General features: G+C 47.6%; 1 protein-coding gene across 4 annotated transcripts in view; it reads left to right on the top strand.

The window, feature by feature from the left end:
- The window catches only part of LOC135920933 (ubiquitin carboxyl-terminal hydrolase 2-like), a 284940-nt gene that overhangs the window by 247632 nt on the left and 22562 nt on the right, over positions 1–14746 (top strand). For all 4 annotated transcript variants that reach the window (XM_065455220.1, XM_065455221.1, XM_065455219.1 and 1 more), the window contains 4 exons: positions 8915–9004; positions 11845–11971; positions 12750–12864; positions 13751–13864. In XM_065455220.1, the coding sequence (XP_065311292.1) occupies positions 8915–9004; positions 11845–11971; positions 12750–12864; positions 13751–13864 (446 nt within the window). The remainder of the gene's footprint in view (positions 1–8914; positions 9005–11844; positions 11972–12749; positions 12865–13750; positions 13865–14746) is intronic.

Here is a 14746-nt window from a genome sequence, read left to right as displayed (position 1 = left end):
AAAAATGCGCTTGGATAAAAGCCAAGTATCTGAGAGAGAGAGACGAACTGACGAAGTAGGAAATATTGAGCCTGGTTTGCTAACTACGCTCGACTGGAAAGTGAAATGCATGGGGAAAGAAAAATGAGAAATATGACTGCAGCGAAGCTGTGTATGTGGTGGCGAACTGCCCATTGCCGTGCGTCAAACGCCGCATGCACGTAAGTGGAAGGCGAGGCGCGTCTATAGTCGCACTTTCACGATGTTGAGCCTCGGAAGACGACGAGGCTGCCGGGAAACGTTCGGCTGGATTGTAGCCACGTCGGCGTTGGGTGTTCTCGGCCTCACGGTACTCTGTGGTCCTGCTGGCGGGCGCACCCTTTAGTTTGGCGTTAGCGGTCCGTACGTCGTCGGTCATTTTGGCCCGCCGGCGCCGCGCATATTCCCGTTGTTGCTGCCGCCGACGATCTAGACGGGCACGCTGTTCCTGAGGGAACAGCTACTTCAGGGGCCCGAAGCCGTCGGCCCGCACGCGCTTCTGTTCTGCATTTCCGTTCCTCGAGGGCACGTCCTTCTTCGGAGCGAACGATACGCGTCCTGCCCATAGCGCGGCCAAATTACAACCGATAACGTCGCAATGGCAATGACTAAAGAATGAAGCACAACTATTGGTGGATACAGTATTACATTGTACTATGATGCGCCCGGCGTCGAACGACGCGCGCCCGCGCGCCGCGAAAGTCGGGCTATAAACGCTAAACGCGTGTTCTACACGGCTCAATAGACGCACGAAATGTTTTCCAGGACCCGGCCATATACACCTTCGCTGTTAAAAAAAAAAAAAAGAGAGAGAGAGAGAGAAATGATAAAGTCTGTGGAGACTTGAGTTGGTTGACAGTTGGCGATGAATAAGAACTGCCTCGGGCCTGGTGGAGCTACGTTTCGTCAAGGGTACTTAAACGTCCTGCGAGGACAAGTCAACCCCTGTCGAAACTTGTTTGTACCAGGTTCGGACGTCCTTCGTTCGCCCACTTTTAATCGGGTCCATAGGCACACAAGAGGAGGATCGCGCTGTTCCAGCATTGCGTTCGCTGTCCTCCAGGTGGCGCGCCTGCGGCTTGGCTCCGGCACTTTGAGCCTGCGAGGTTTGGGGTCGCGATCCGCGCCGTTGGCGGAGCACGCTGGATCCACTTCCAAGCTTGTCCTGCAGGCTTCTGGCGTTCTTGCGGAGTGCTTGGCGGATGGTCTCCAGTGTCTCCACCGGGACGTCGCCGCGGTCCAGCGGCGCGTCGCCGAACGTACGGCTGTAGCGACTCCCCGCTACGCCTGAGCGCTGCCGTGGCGGCAGCTCCCCGTTGGACGTGCGTGTTGTCTCCGCCCGGGCGGGGGGGGGGGGGGGGGAGCGTGGATGGAGGGGGGGGGGGCTGGCACGAAACGCACGTTTCGCGCTTAGCATAATCCATCCGGCGATAAATGTGAACGTTGTTGGCACCGAGGCCTCGACCGGGTTCGAGAGGGAGTTGGGGGAAATGCGCTACGAGATTGGTGGTGCGAAGGATGCAGCGATTCTTTTTTGTTTTGCACCATTGCAAAAAAAAAAAACAATGATATTGAGAAAACACGCCAGGGAATTGAGGAAAACGAGTTTGGTTGTGCCATATGAGCCTGTTTCTATAGAGGATGCTCATAGCGCCATTATTGTGATCGCGTGTTTAAAAAAAATCAGTGACCTTCCACTCTGAATAAGGATGACTAGCGAAGCTGTGTATGTGGGCCCCTTGATGGTGAACTGCACCTCTGCCGCGGGTCGGCCCGGCATTGCAATATCTCCGGGATCGGCCTATGCACGCATGGGGAGTTTTTTGCTTACCACGCCAACAACGACACGGAAATTTCCTTGGACTGTAGAGGTACACAGCTTCGCTGTAAAGCAAGCCCTCGTGCGATGTTGTGTGCACTGTCAAGTTCCGCCATATTGTGGAATATCGCCATCTCGTGAGCCCTGACTTCCTCAAAGCGCCAACACGGTGTCGAGACAAAGCGGACTGGCCTTCGTCAAGGCAGTCCCCTTCTCGAAACGTTGGCTCCAGCCGTGTCCATTGTTCGACGACATTTAATCCACCTTCCTGTGTGAAGTTCCCGTCTTGTTTGGTGAAAGAGGAAGCGCGCAAAAATATATCGGACGCCCCGGCTGTGCGTCAAACGTGGTGCACCAACATGCGTAAATAAAAAGAAAATACATACGTAATTAAAAAATTGCTTTTATGAAGCCACGTTCACCGAAAACGTGCGAACGTTGTAACTGCCTAGCGCGTCAACAAAGGCAGGTACGGCTGAACAGACCTGAATTCACGTACTACGTATACAAAGTGCTCTATGAAAGAGTGAACAGAAGAAAAGCAAAAATAAATGACGGAGCATTGTAGGAATGTATTCGATATTGTTCCCAAAGAAGGTCTTAAGAGCTTTGAAAGATCAAAGGGCCCGTTGTAAATGCATAACCACGGCAGAAATATAATGTACCGGCGGTGTTCTTGTTCTTTTTTTTAACGATGTAGCTGTCTACGGTAAAGTGCGCGCGAGTAAGGAATTCCTGTTCATCACCATGCTTCGTGCCTCAACATCAGTATGTAAAGATTTAACGGAAATTCACTACGAGAACTAGGGGACAGGAGGGTCGAATTCGCATTTTCCATGTACGCTAAACTCTCTTCGAAGTTTCAGGCAGCATCAATTGTTTTCTCTTTGTTAGAGAGAGAGAGAGAGAGAGAGAGAGAGAGAGAGAGAGAGACGTATATTCATCCGTACAGAATGGAGGATCTTGCTGCCTAAGCTTGTGACAAGACAGAAAGCGAAGGAAAAAGAAGAAGGAATCTGCGCGTGGAAAAAGTAAGCCGCTGGAAATCAAGCAGAAATCTCACCGGGGACGTTCCCGCTACGGGTCCCCGTTTCATACTTGCGTCCATTCACCGCGTCGTTAATAAACGCTCCGCGGCCCACTTTAAAGTTGCAGGTATGTCTACCACGTTTGTACGCCTTCTGACCAGCATAGCACCATTCATTCTTTTTTTCTCCTTTTCTTTTTCCTTTTTTAGAAATAAGCTCGAGAACTCTGCGACGAGGCCGCTCTCACTTTGCCAAGTTACGCACCCAGTGCTCGTTTCGAGTGGACGTAACTTCGTTCGGTGCTTTCTCCACCGCGGCACCTGCGCGGTGCGTGTTTATGGCGGCCACAGAGCCGTTGCCCTTTATGGCACAGTAAATGAGTCTCGCTGTCCTTCCACCTGTGGGGCTTATACCGATGAAGGTGCGGTTATACACGCAATTCTTAAGTAGCCTTCGTGCGCTGTTTATCAAACGCGGCGCGTGTAGCACAAGTATGAAGGCCCCTTCGGCCATTGCAAGCGTGAAGCCGCTTCGGCAATGAAGGAAGGAAACAAGGTGGCCGAGATGAGAGTGAGAGAGGGCCACTGGCGGGCTACGCGGATTACGCATAGAAATGTGCGCGCGGGGGCTTAAGTGACGTTCGTATCGGAACGCACCAGCTGTTTTCTCGTTTAATGGCAGCAATGCGGTATACGCATATACTGTCAGTGACGTCGCTGTCGGTGTGCCCTTTCCTCAGTCCGAAGAGTTTTCCTTCAGTGCACAGAGCTCGCCATACTTTCCTTGTTCGCGCTCGCGAGAGGTTTACTGCACGTGGCCTTTGCATATTTGTGTGTGCGCTCGCGTATCTATCGACGGTTCGCCTTTGCCGTTTCTTTCTGCGTGTGCCCTTTGGTATATACCGCTGTACCCTTCGCGGCTCGCAGAGTATATGCACTGTACAGCGTCGACTGCGTCGAACTTCGCTCGTATATACGAAGTGCAGGTTTTAGTTCAAAGTTGACTAGGGCGTCGCGTCACTGGTGACGACACTGGTGACACGCGGTTTCTCTTGCGAAGTTTGTTGACCCTATCCCACGTGCTCCTTTCCCAGCTGCCTCTGTTCGTTTTGTCGTGTTCTTATTCTCGGCAGCTCAGTCCCATGTTTACATGCAGAACTCTGCGCGTGTTGTGTCCAAGACGCGGCATGTCAACGGCGCTGCGCTCCACGCGCCAACATATCTCGTTTCTCTATTTCTCCGAGCATCTTAATCGCCGCATGCGCTGTATGCTGTACCTAGAAAGCCGACGGGCAAGGTAGAGCGGTCAGACTCGTAATTCAGCAGCTTCGGCGTGCCGAAGGGGTTATTATACAGCACTGGCGACAATGGGCGATGCTATCTCTGAAGTATATAGGTATATACGAGCCCCCATGGATGGCAACCGCGCGGTCCGGTGCTCAGGAGTTGTGATAAGGGAACAAGAAGCCCGCTTCGATAAGAGCAGTGCCGCTGTAATCACCTTTGCGACGATGCCTCCTTCTGGGCCCAACTCCTTATAACCACACACCGTGTGGGCCCCATGTAGAACTGCTTTTGCGTGTACTGAGCCGGATATGTGAGGCTGATAACGGCGCTTATGAGTGGCGTATTATTTTAAGCATATGTGAAGCCAGGCATTCATTAATTGCCAACATATTCCACTCGCACAGTTCCCCTGTGGGCGAGCTCGTCCTCACCGTATGACGTTGCAAGACACACAAGGAAGCATTTATCTAGCGAGGCATAATTGGTAGGGATGATCCTGACATGTCTATAAACGGTTTCTTTTTTTTCTTTTGTACCAACTTTCTGCGTATCTACAATAACCGGATATACAGTAACATGTTCAGGCTGCCCGGGCAATTGCTGTAATATATACATGCAGGGCCTTCCATGCGTCTCCTGGATAACGGATATAGCTCTATCGCGCGTGCATAGCCTAATGCGTTCGGCGTGAGAAAGAACCATTGTTAGGGGACATTGCTCTATTTAAAAAAACTTCTCTCGATCACTGACCTTCGTCAGTTTTATCACCGGATTTCGGCGCTTCCTGGCTTGAACAGAAAACGCTTTACCTCTAATGGCAGGTGTCCGGTCGAAAGCTTCGATATACAGATGGCTTTTCGAGCGTACGGAACATCACTGAGCGTATAGAGGCTGTACGGAAGTTTCGCTTCCGTTGGCCACTTCTCGAAAGTCCTCATGCGTCACGCTATAGCGAAGATTAATGGAGCGCGTAGACTGCACGCATGCTGTTTGTTTCCGCGCCGGGCCAAATTTGCCCGCCTACGCTAGACACGTGCCGGAAGCGCGTCGTTGTCCATACCTGTAACTGTTTTGCAGTGGTGGGAGCAAAGCTATACAAATGAAAAAAAAACCAATAACCGAGTGCTGCGAGTGAGAGCTGCGCGCTTTCTACACACATGTCGTCCCGGTGTCGCTGACTTTTTTATTATAACAGCTCAGCAGTTTGTCTTCCGCCGGATGAATTCGCCTCGTCGTCTTGATTGTCGAGGGTGCCTTGTTTATACGGCCTCCGCAATTAAAGGTGCAGTGTGCATCCTTCAAACTGGCAAGTGAAAGAAAAAAAAATTAGGTAGCGGCCGCTGCGAAAGAAACGCACATTTACTATGTATGCAGAATGATGCCGCTGCATAAAAGATTATGCATCGGATGCATGGCTTCCGTTATTCAAAAGCTTATTCGAAGCACATAGTCGTGCCCCTTGCTGAAGTCCGCTTGCGGAAGACTCGTTGAAATGCGAAACCTTTATGTACCATTACGGATAATTTCTGTCGACATTAGTATCTGGCTTTTTAACTATATGGCTCGCGTTGTCCTGCATTCGGCCTTCGCGCAGTGCAATACCGCTGCCTTGTTTTAGGGGCTATGACGTTCGCCTAGAGAGCGCGAGGTTGCGGAATGAGGCCAGGATGCACCAAACTTTCAGGTGGTCGAAATTAATCCGTAGCCATCCACCACGTCCTTCCTCGTAGCCCGTTTGTGCAGCCTTATAACGTTGAACCAGGTCAGTCATCAGTTTACAATCTATTACTGGCAGTAGTCGCATTCATTGTTATACCGTACCCGCCGTGGTAGCTTTGGCGTTGCGCTGCTATGCCCAAGGACGTGGTATCGAGTCCTTGGCGCATTTCGATGGGGGTGAAATGGAAATTCATTATTTGCCAACATATTCCACTCGCGCAATTCCCCTGTGGGCGAGCTCGCCCTCACCGTATGACGTGTACGTAAGAACGTGCACCGTGACGTGTGCAGAGTACGCCCGCGTACTCTGCACTGAGTGCATTTTAAAGAAACCCAGGCGATCAAAATTAATAAGGAGTCCCCCACTACTGCGTGCCTCGTAATCATATCGTGGTTTTGGTACGTAAAACTCCAGACTTTGTTTTTAATCTCTCCTATATAACGCCAAGTGCTCGTGCCGTCGAAAAAGAAAGTAAAGAAAAAAAGTTCCACACTGCGCAACTTGCGTAACACCTTGAGTAACAACTACGGGGAGTAGGTGTTACTTTCCTTTATATTATTTTCGACCCCGTCACAGCGCCCTGCCCCAGCTTGCGTCAAACACCGTGGTCAAGGATGGAGACGAGCATCCGAAAAGAAAGGGGAAATAATAGCGAACACAGCGTACGGTTTATAGCGAGCCCATCGCGAACGGCATCTGAGTTCAGGGGCGTTCACACATCGTCGACTCGCTAGCGCTGCCGTATCGAAGGGGTTGCGAGAACGTGACGGCCTCGTGCGAAGGGAGAACGAGCGCAGGCGCGTCGGACGACGCACACGCGACGCAACCCTCGTCTCGTGCAGCGGGCGTGCGTCACTTGGCCGGCCGTGTACTACCGCTCCCCCCTACCCTCCTCCCGCGCCCCTCCCCATTTTCCTCCACCCTGTCTCTCTCGCTTTATCATCTATTTTTTTAAAAAGGAATGTGCCCCGCCGCGCAGCCGCCGAGATTGGTCGTTTGCTGCTCGCCCTCTCCCGTCTATTCTCACGCCCAGAGCACGTGCGCGGCGTCCATCGGCGTGTGGTGACAGTGATCGTTTTTTTTTTTTGTGAAGTACATAAAGTGCTATTCGGAGAAAAAAAAAAAAACGCGTGCATTGGACAGTTATAAAATTATGGCATATTCGCATTAGTAGGCGTCGAATGCGTTACGCACGTTCCGTTCTTCGGTGTGATGCAGTACATGGCAAATTATCTTCTGAAAATACTTTCAGGGCTAAATGTTCACCCTTGTTTTGGTAGTTTATGCAGGTCTTAGACAGGAAGACGTTGCCCGTGAGTAGCATTTCATGGAGCTGCGCGAACGCGTACGGGCTGACAGGTGCGAAAGGAAGCGAATGCTGAACCCGTTCTAACTAGTTATTTCCGCTCGTTACTCTCAGGAGCGGATCCCTCCGCTTTCCGGGGGCGACCTGTCGCGTTCTATCGCATACTTTGAAGGCGTCCGTGACGAGCAAGCAGCTGCCAGCAGTTGTATTACTCCGTGAGCTTTCTGTGCAGCGCGCGCGCGCGCCCACAGGTGCTGACGTCAGCAGTGCGAAAACTCCCGTAGAGGCCCGCCGCCGCCGCCGCTAACAGCCTTTGCGGTTGCGCGCTCCACTGAGCGGCGTCGAGATTTTTTGTCTCTCCCGTTCTTGCGCATGACGAATACTCGCCTTCGGCAGTGGTGTGGCGGCGCATCGTCGCGCGATAAAGGGCGAATCCTTCGCGCGACCTTGGATTGTGCGGGCCTCCTGCGAACGTCAGTCGGCTTCTTGTGCTCGTTGTCGCCGGCGTCGGGACTTGCTCCGAGGAGATCGCGCGACGATTGCTCGGCGAGCCGTCGGCGCGGCTGATTGCGCCTCCCAGCTGAAGCGGCGCCTCCTGCCACCGGGCTTCGTCGTCGCGGACTCTTCTTGGGACAACACGAATGCCGGAACGCTGCACGAGTAGCCGACGGTGTTTCACTCATCGGCTGTGTGCTGGACTGTAGTTTTGCCGCGCCGGTGTGTGCGTACCTCCCGACGAGCGCGTCGAAGACGCAGACCTGCTGCATCCGCGACGGACACGCACATCGGGAAGCCATGCAAATCAAGTGGGCTGTGTCGAAGAAGTTGTTCCTCGTATGTGATGCTTCGCCCCATTCTCCGCAAAGCTATAAGCGTACAAATTCTCTTTGGAACGGGAATGTGATTGTCTTCGTAAGTGGCTCTCGGCAAGATTCAGTGCACGGTGGCATTGCTCGAAAGTCGTTGGACGGCATGGTCGATCGGTCAGAGCCTTACGGGCGGCTGTGCGTGTTAAATTGTGGTGTCAAATACGTTGGCAACGGCTGGGGAAAACTTCTGGTTCGTCCTTAATCTGCTTAATGCGCGCGTGTATAATTTTGGTGAGCCTGTGACATGCGGCACCCGTAGAATAACAACTACTCTACAGCGGGGGCGCGGTTTATGCCATGACATATTTGTCATATCACGCGATGGTAATCTCGTAAAAGGAAGCATGCATATTTGCTGATTTAACCATGTGCACCCGTCGGTGTGTAATACATATGCAACTTTCTCTGTACAGCATTTACTTTCTTCAGCATTTGGCAGTGTGGCCTATAATAGCTTGTCATTTGAGAAAAAGAAATGCATGCATTGTTGACATTCTCCTTTGGTGTGCCACTATGCACTCGTGCAAACTGCCATCATTGCCAGCAGGTTGAGTTATGTCAAGAAAAGTGCATTGCACATGTCCATTTAATTTCACAATACGCATGTGCTGCTCTGGAGCAAGCTTAGAAGGTTGGACAGTCATTCGGTTCTGGTAACAATGAAAAAGAAATTGTCTACACTGCTAAAAACTTTCTTTTGGGTCATTCCAGCCATGCTGAAATATGCCGGCTGAACTGATCGCTAGCGAAAAAGGTTAATGTATTTTCTATGTGATTTTAACTCTTCGTTCAGTAATTTTGTTGGTCAAATTGGTCTGTAATCCTGTGTGCAATATCATGCTGAGTTGTTTTATTTTTCTATTTACAGGAGAGCTCAAGTGGGGTCAGTGTTGGAAGCTCAAGATCCCGAGATCATCTGGACAAGGCCCCACTGGGGCTTCGGAACCTTGGCAACACAGTGAGCAACATTTGTCATCATTATATATACCTAGCTGTAGTGACCGTCTTGAATAAGCACATTCATGGTTTTAATAGTACTTTGGTCCATATTGATAGGGCGTGTAATGTAAAATTGTACCACTTGAGCCTCAAAAGTATCAGCACAACATTGCCTTATTGACACATTGGGTTTGTGTTCTCCATTGGCTTGATGTAACAGTTGGCTAGGGCAAAATGCTTTGTTTGAAGCCTGTGCCCATTTTTTTCTTGCATTCCATGAATTGCTATGATAACTGTCCAAAAACGTGCCATTAGTTGCTTCCATGTGTGACAGCATTCTCGCCAAAGTTATGGCTGCGTAATAACTCAATAGAGAGTTTTAGAATAGGGGCCCCAAAGAAATACCGTCGAAGCCACTGCGCATGCGCGAGGCGCAAACTGCGTTTGGGTTTTGCGTTGGGCATGCTATTTCACACATTTAGCGGGAGCCCCAAAAGTTGCCCTTAAAGATTTACGTAAACAAACATGGCGGCACCCATCGAAGCGACGGCTCTAACCTAGCACCAAACTGGGTTCGATTGGTAACGTGTGAGGATTTGCAAGCTAGGAGTCGTGACTGCGGTTATTGCTTTCTCTGAACTAGTGTGTTATGAAGATTGATTCATTAGACGCCGCTGATTACGAATTCGATTGTGGATTTTATGGCTCGTAGGCCTAACACGACTTAGCTTGGCTGGTGAAGGTACGCACAGTTGGTTAGTCAAAAACTAAGTGCTACTAATTGTTTGCTGCTTACAGAATAACCTCTAAAATGTAATTAAACGCAAATACACGAAAGTCAAAATTACTATTCTTATCATAAACTGTTATATTTTATTTATTTCTAATAGCTTTTCTTTGACGCCTTAGTGGCACTGTCAGCGCGATACGCTATCCGCAAACACAAAGCCCTATTTTAAAAGTCTTCAATCCTGCATGCCCCGATGCTAACACCCGCAAAGCTCTTTGGGGCCCCAATATATGCCCCTATTCTAAAACTCTCTGTTTCAATTATGTTTTAATTAAATTACATGCTTCATCATTTGCTCGTGCTGCATTTCGACTGATTTTGCACCAGTACCAGGCACCAGTTATAAATGATAAAAATTGAACAGAATAAAGAAAAAGGTAACATTGGAACAGCAGCTGTGATGCATTCAATTAGGTATATCTCACTATTAGAGTGTGATTGACGTTGAGGAAAGTATTTCCTTCACGAATAATATTAAGGCCCCTAAAAACTGTTTCTTTATTACTTTTCTATTAAATCTATATTGCCTGCTTCCAGTATTCATTGATTTTTACCTCAGAATGCCATTGAGTATTGTGTAGTAACCTCGAACAGGTGCATCATGCATACAACTTTTCATGTTCCAGACAAAATTAAAGTAGGTCAGGTACGTTCTGTATTGCATGCGGCATATCTATTCTTGTTAGGCAATGATAGCTGCTCTCAATTCATCATGGCCTCTTTCAAGAAAGCATACAAAGTTTTCAAATTACTATGATATAATTTCCTTCTGTGATTTGCTGCAAAGAACTGTTGCATTGCATGTGAAGGAATTGGGAATTTACATCAGTACTAGAACGAGATTTTTTAGTCAAAATGCTGTTAGCACACACAATTTGCTACACTGTATACAATAGCTGCAATGTTGCTACATTTACTAAAAATTTTCGGTAGTGAAAGTGCTAAATTAGTGGATACTAGTATACGCTTGATCGAGTTTTGTAATTGTGTTCCTTTGTTTGAGGGCCCCTCAACAGCCCGCCATAAGAAATTTACTGTATAAAGTAGAAGTTGTGCGGTGCCGTATTAGGGAGCCTATTATTGCAATACTTTTTCAAATTGGTTGATGAGAGGAGATAGGAGAAATTGAATTGTCACATTGCCATGGCTGCCAGGAGGGGAGCTTCATTGCCAGCACGCACCCTATGCCTCAACTATCATCCGCAAGCACAATTTCTTCCCTGCCTTGTTGCATACCATGGCCAAAGGACCATGTCACGTATACGTCACGAGCCCTGCCTACCTTTTTTTCTTCCCTTTCCCCCCTTTTTCTGCTGGGCAGCGCGCTTCTGTTGTCGGCATTATGTAACCTATATTGGATGACTGACCGAAGTCTTGTGTTATAATCGGTGACATTGCAGGTATTATGTAAAGGCATTTGTGCGTGTAACCTTGTCCTTCTGGCTGGGAGTCCCTTGAAAGGAAGAGTGTGCAGTTTGATAATGTGCAGACACAATTAGCACCATGTCATCTATGCACTGCGCTTGTCTGTTTGCAACGCCCAAACCTGGTGAGGGGCCCTTTAAGCAGAATGAGTATAAACAGGCATTTTGATGGCTCGGCCAACATTGCAATGCAAGTTAGTTGCACGATCACTTACTCGTTAAGTCTTATGGTGCCCAACAGTTGCTGCACCAACTGGCTGCAGTGTCCTGGATTTTGATAGTGTCTGCTCGGGCCTATTGAAATTTTTATCACTGAAAATGGACTACAGTGTATTCTAAAGAAGGCAAAGATTGAACTTTGCAGGCTTCAAGAACTTTCGCCACAACAACCCAGATACCAGAAGATACCTTGACATCACATTGACATATATAGGCACAAGTGTTCAGGCGCCAAATTTAAGAAAAAAAAATTTGTACATTCAGTTTCTGCCCTAATTATCAACCCCTTACTGCAAAATCACTAATAGCACTAATAGCACTAATAGCACTAAAAGCACTAATATAGCGTTTCTCTTTTAGCTTCCTTATAACTATTACTTGATACTGTGCACTTTGTGGTAATGTTGATCTCATTCTTCCGTGCAGTGCTTCATGAACTCGATAGTGCAATGCCTGGCACACACCCGACCCCTGCTTGAGTATTGCCTGAAGGACGGCTATGTCTCCGAAATAAACAGCAGCACCTCTTCCATGAAGGGGGCCCTCTTTGAAGGTATGTGGGCAAGTGACAGTGACTGAACGTTCACGGTGCATCGGCACTTGTGTGTTCACATTTCTGAAAGCCACTTCTCCTTACTTGCATCTTGTCTAGTCTTGTGAACGCTCATTATGCGAGTAACTCTTGTTCCGCACGTGAGATGTGTTGACAGCTAGCAAGGATTTTAATTCTACAGCTCCAAAAAGCTTTTGCTATATCGTCTAGAAATGTTTTGAGACATAATTCAAGTCTTGTGCGGCAAGAGAAGAGTACAGTCGGGCTTTGTTAATCCTACATTTAGTACTCCAATCCATGTTTTAATTCAATCTGGTTCAAAAAAGCCTTAGAAGAAGCACATGCTACATAAGCACTTAATTTAATTAAGTCAGGCAGCCTCTTGTCAGAAGGTAGTGGTGAAGTGTAATGATTGCCCATAAGTGCCTCGAGCGAACTTGCAAAGCTGGAGTTTCTTCTTATGCTTTTGTTTGCAACAGTTTATTTATATTTAGATATAATGTATACTTAAGATTACAAAATGACAGTTTGTGCTTCGTCAAGGTTTTGACAAACCGTGTACTGTATAGACTCGTTAAGGGTCGAAGCAAGGAAGAAATTTCCCTTGCTGATATCGCCATGTAACTAATACATGCTTACAACGAATGTATGATGTAATATATTTTCGTGTTGGATGCAGCTTCATTATAATGAGGTCTGGCTGTTTTGAATGTATATTGCCTTTAAATGAAACTACCGATTCACTGATTTGAGCGTTCTTCCTCTTGATTTCCCGCAGCCTTCGCAACACTCATGAAGTCAATTTGGAGGTGCAGCAATGGTGAATATGCCATCAGCCCTCAGGCATTTCGCAGCCAAATACAGAAGTTTGCACCACGTTTCATGGGCTACAGGCAGGTCCCTTTTTTAATTTTTGTTCTTTTTTCTTTTGCTACTTAGTTTATTGTGACAGCCAAATTTATTTAAGCTAAATTGAATATTGTGCCAGTAACTGAACTCTTACTGCTATATACTATGAATTTGTAATGTATTGCTTGAAAGCTGCCTGTATGCCAAAAAAACGTGTGCGTGCGTGTGCGTGCGTGTGCAAGCACTGTTTGCTGCATATTCGGTGCTGCTTGGCTTTGACATATGGCACTGTTGATGAACATCTGTTAGAGGCTGACAGTCATTGTTAGCTTTGCGAGGGTGATATTGACTGATAGTGAAGGCTGATCAGTAATGCATAAGTGCCTTGTTGTGTGCAGTACTTGAGCATTACATGTAAACGTGTGATAAATGTTTGCTGTAGCAGTTAGTACGGGCTCGTTCAGTATTTGATTTTTCTGTCCCTTACTTACATTTATGCTGCTTTTTCAGCTTAGTTGTAATTGTGTTAACTGTAATAAAGCTTTTAACATATCCATTGCTTTGCTACGAAGGGCCACATATTTTGACTATAAGAATTGGGCAGAAAGACAGACAAAAGTATTAAATAAATACTTAAAATAAGTACTTAAAATAAATACTTAAAAACTCTTCCATCACACCATTTAAAAGGGGATGCTCGTACCATCCACCCATCCATCTAACAGGAAGACCAACATCACACACATTCAGGCCAGTTTGTAGAATTTTTGCCGGCATTTAATCCCTGTGAGTGGCCCCTTGCAATCTTTATGATGGTTGCAAGCTTCAATGTTGGCCTGTTTCGGGTATGGGCAAACTATAGTTCTAAGCTTTCCCTCGTTATGGTTTTGGTAGTGTGCGTAAAATATTTACTTGCTGTTTTGTCTGCAGTCAACAAGACTCCCAGGAGTTCCTGCACTATCTACTGCAAGGTCTTCATGAGGACATTAACCGAATCACCTCAAGGCCAAGGCATCTCACCACGGAGATAGATGACAATCTCAGGTTGGTGGAAAGCTTTAATACTGCTTCATTTCAGTGCTTTCATGTTATGTCTCTGGGAGACAGTGTTACTCTGTATTTGGCACAAAGGACAAGCACTGAACTGAAGGATTTGTTGAGGTGGTAGCATACATAAATAAACAGGCATGAAAGATTGTTTCATTGCTGCTATTTACCATGAAAACTGTTGAATCGTGCATGTTATTGTTCTGCATTTTTATTTTTCTATTGTACCACTGCTTTCTGTCATTCTTTTGGGCCTTGGAGATATGAATACCGTGTTTACTCGATTCTAAGCACCCCCTTTTTTTTTTCATGATCACGATGCCCAAAGTGAGGGGGGTTGCTTAGATTCGAGAAAACTGGAATGAACAGTCATTGTTAGCTTTGCGAGGGTGACTGATAGTGAAGGCTGATCAGTAATGCATAAGTGCCTTGAAAAACTGGAATGACCCCCCCCCCCCCCTACCCCTTTTCGTTGCAACATCACGACGAGACAGGTGCGAGAAATAACATTTTATTTTGCAAACATCCAAAAGAAAAATCGGCGCAGACAGTGAGCCCACTGCTTGTGTCGGATGCTTAGTCACTATCACTGCCACTCACGAGTCCGCGCGGCTCTGCAGTCCGGCTGTGCGGCAAGATCACGCCGCGGACGCCGTTCCACCTCGGGACTCCGACGACTCCGGCTCGATGACAGAGCGAGCAAGCGCGCTTGGCGGTCTTGGTTACTCGCTCTTCCTAACAAATACGGGGGTGCTTACATTCGCATGCAAACTTTTTTTCCAAATTCTTTCGCGAAAGTAGAGGGGGTGCTTAGAATCGCAAAAATACGGTAATAAGGAAATAAACATATATGCGACATAAGCTGCAAATTTGGTTGCA

The sequence above is a fragment of the Dermacentor albipictus genome, chromosome 4 (assembly GCF_038994185.2).
Source record: "Dermacentor albipictus isolate Rhodes 1998 colony chromosome 4, USDA_Dalb.pri_finalv2, whole genome shotgun sequence".
NCBI lineage: Eukaryota > Metazoa > Arthropoda > Arachnida > Ixodida > Ixodidae > Dermacentor > Dermacentor albipictus.
The sequence above is the reverse complement of the archived record's forward strand: the minus strand, read 5'-3'. Positions and strand labels throughout refer to the sequence as shown.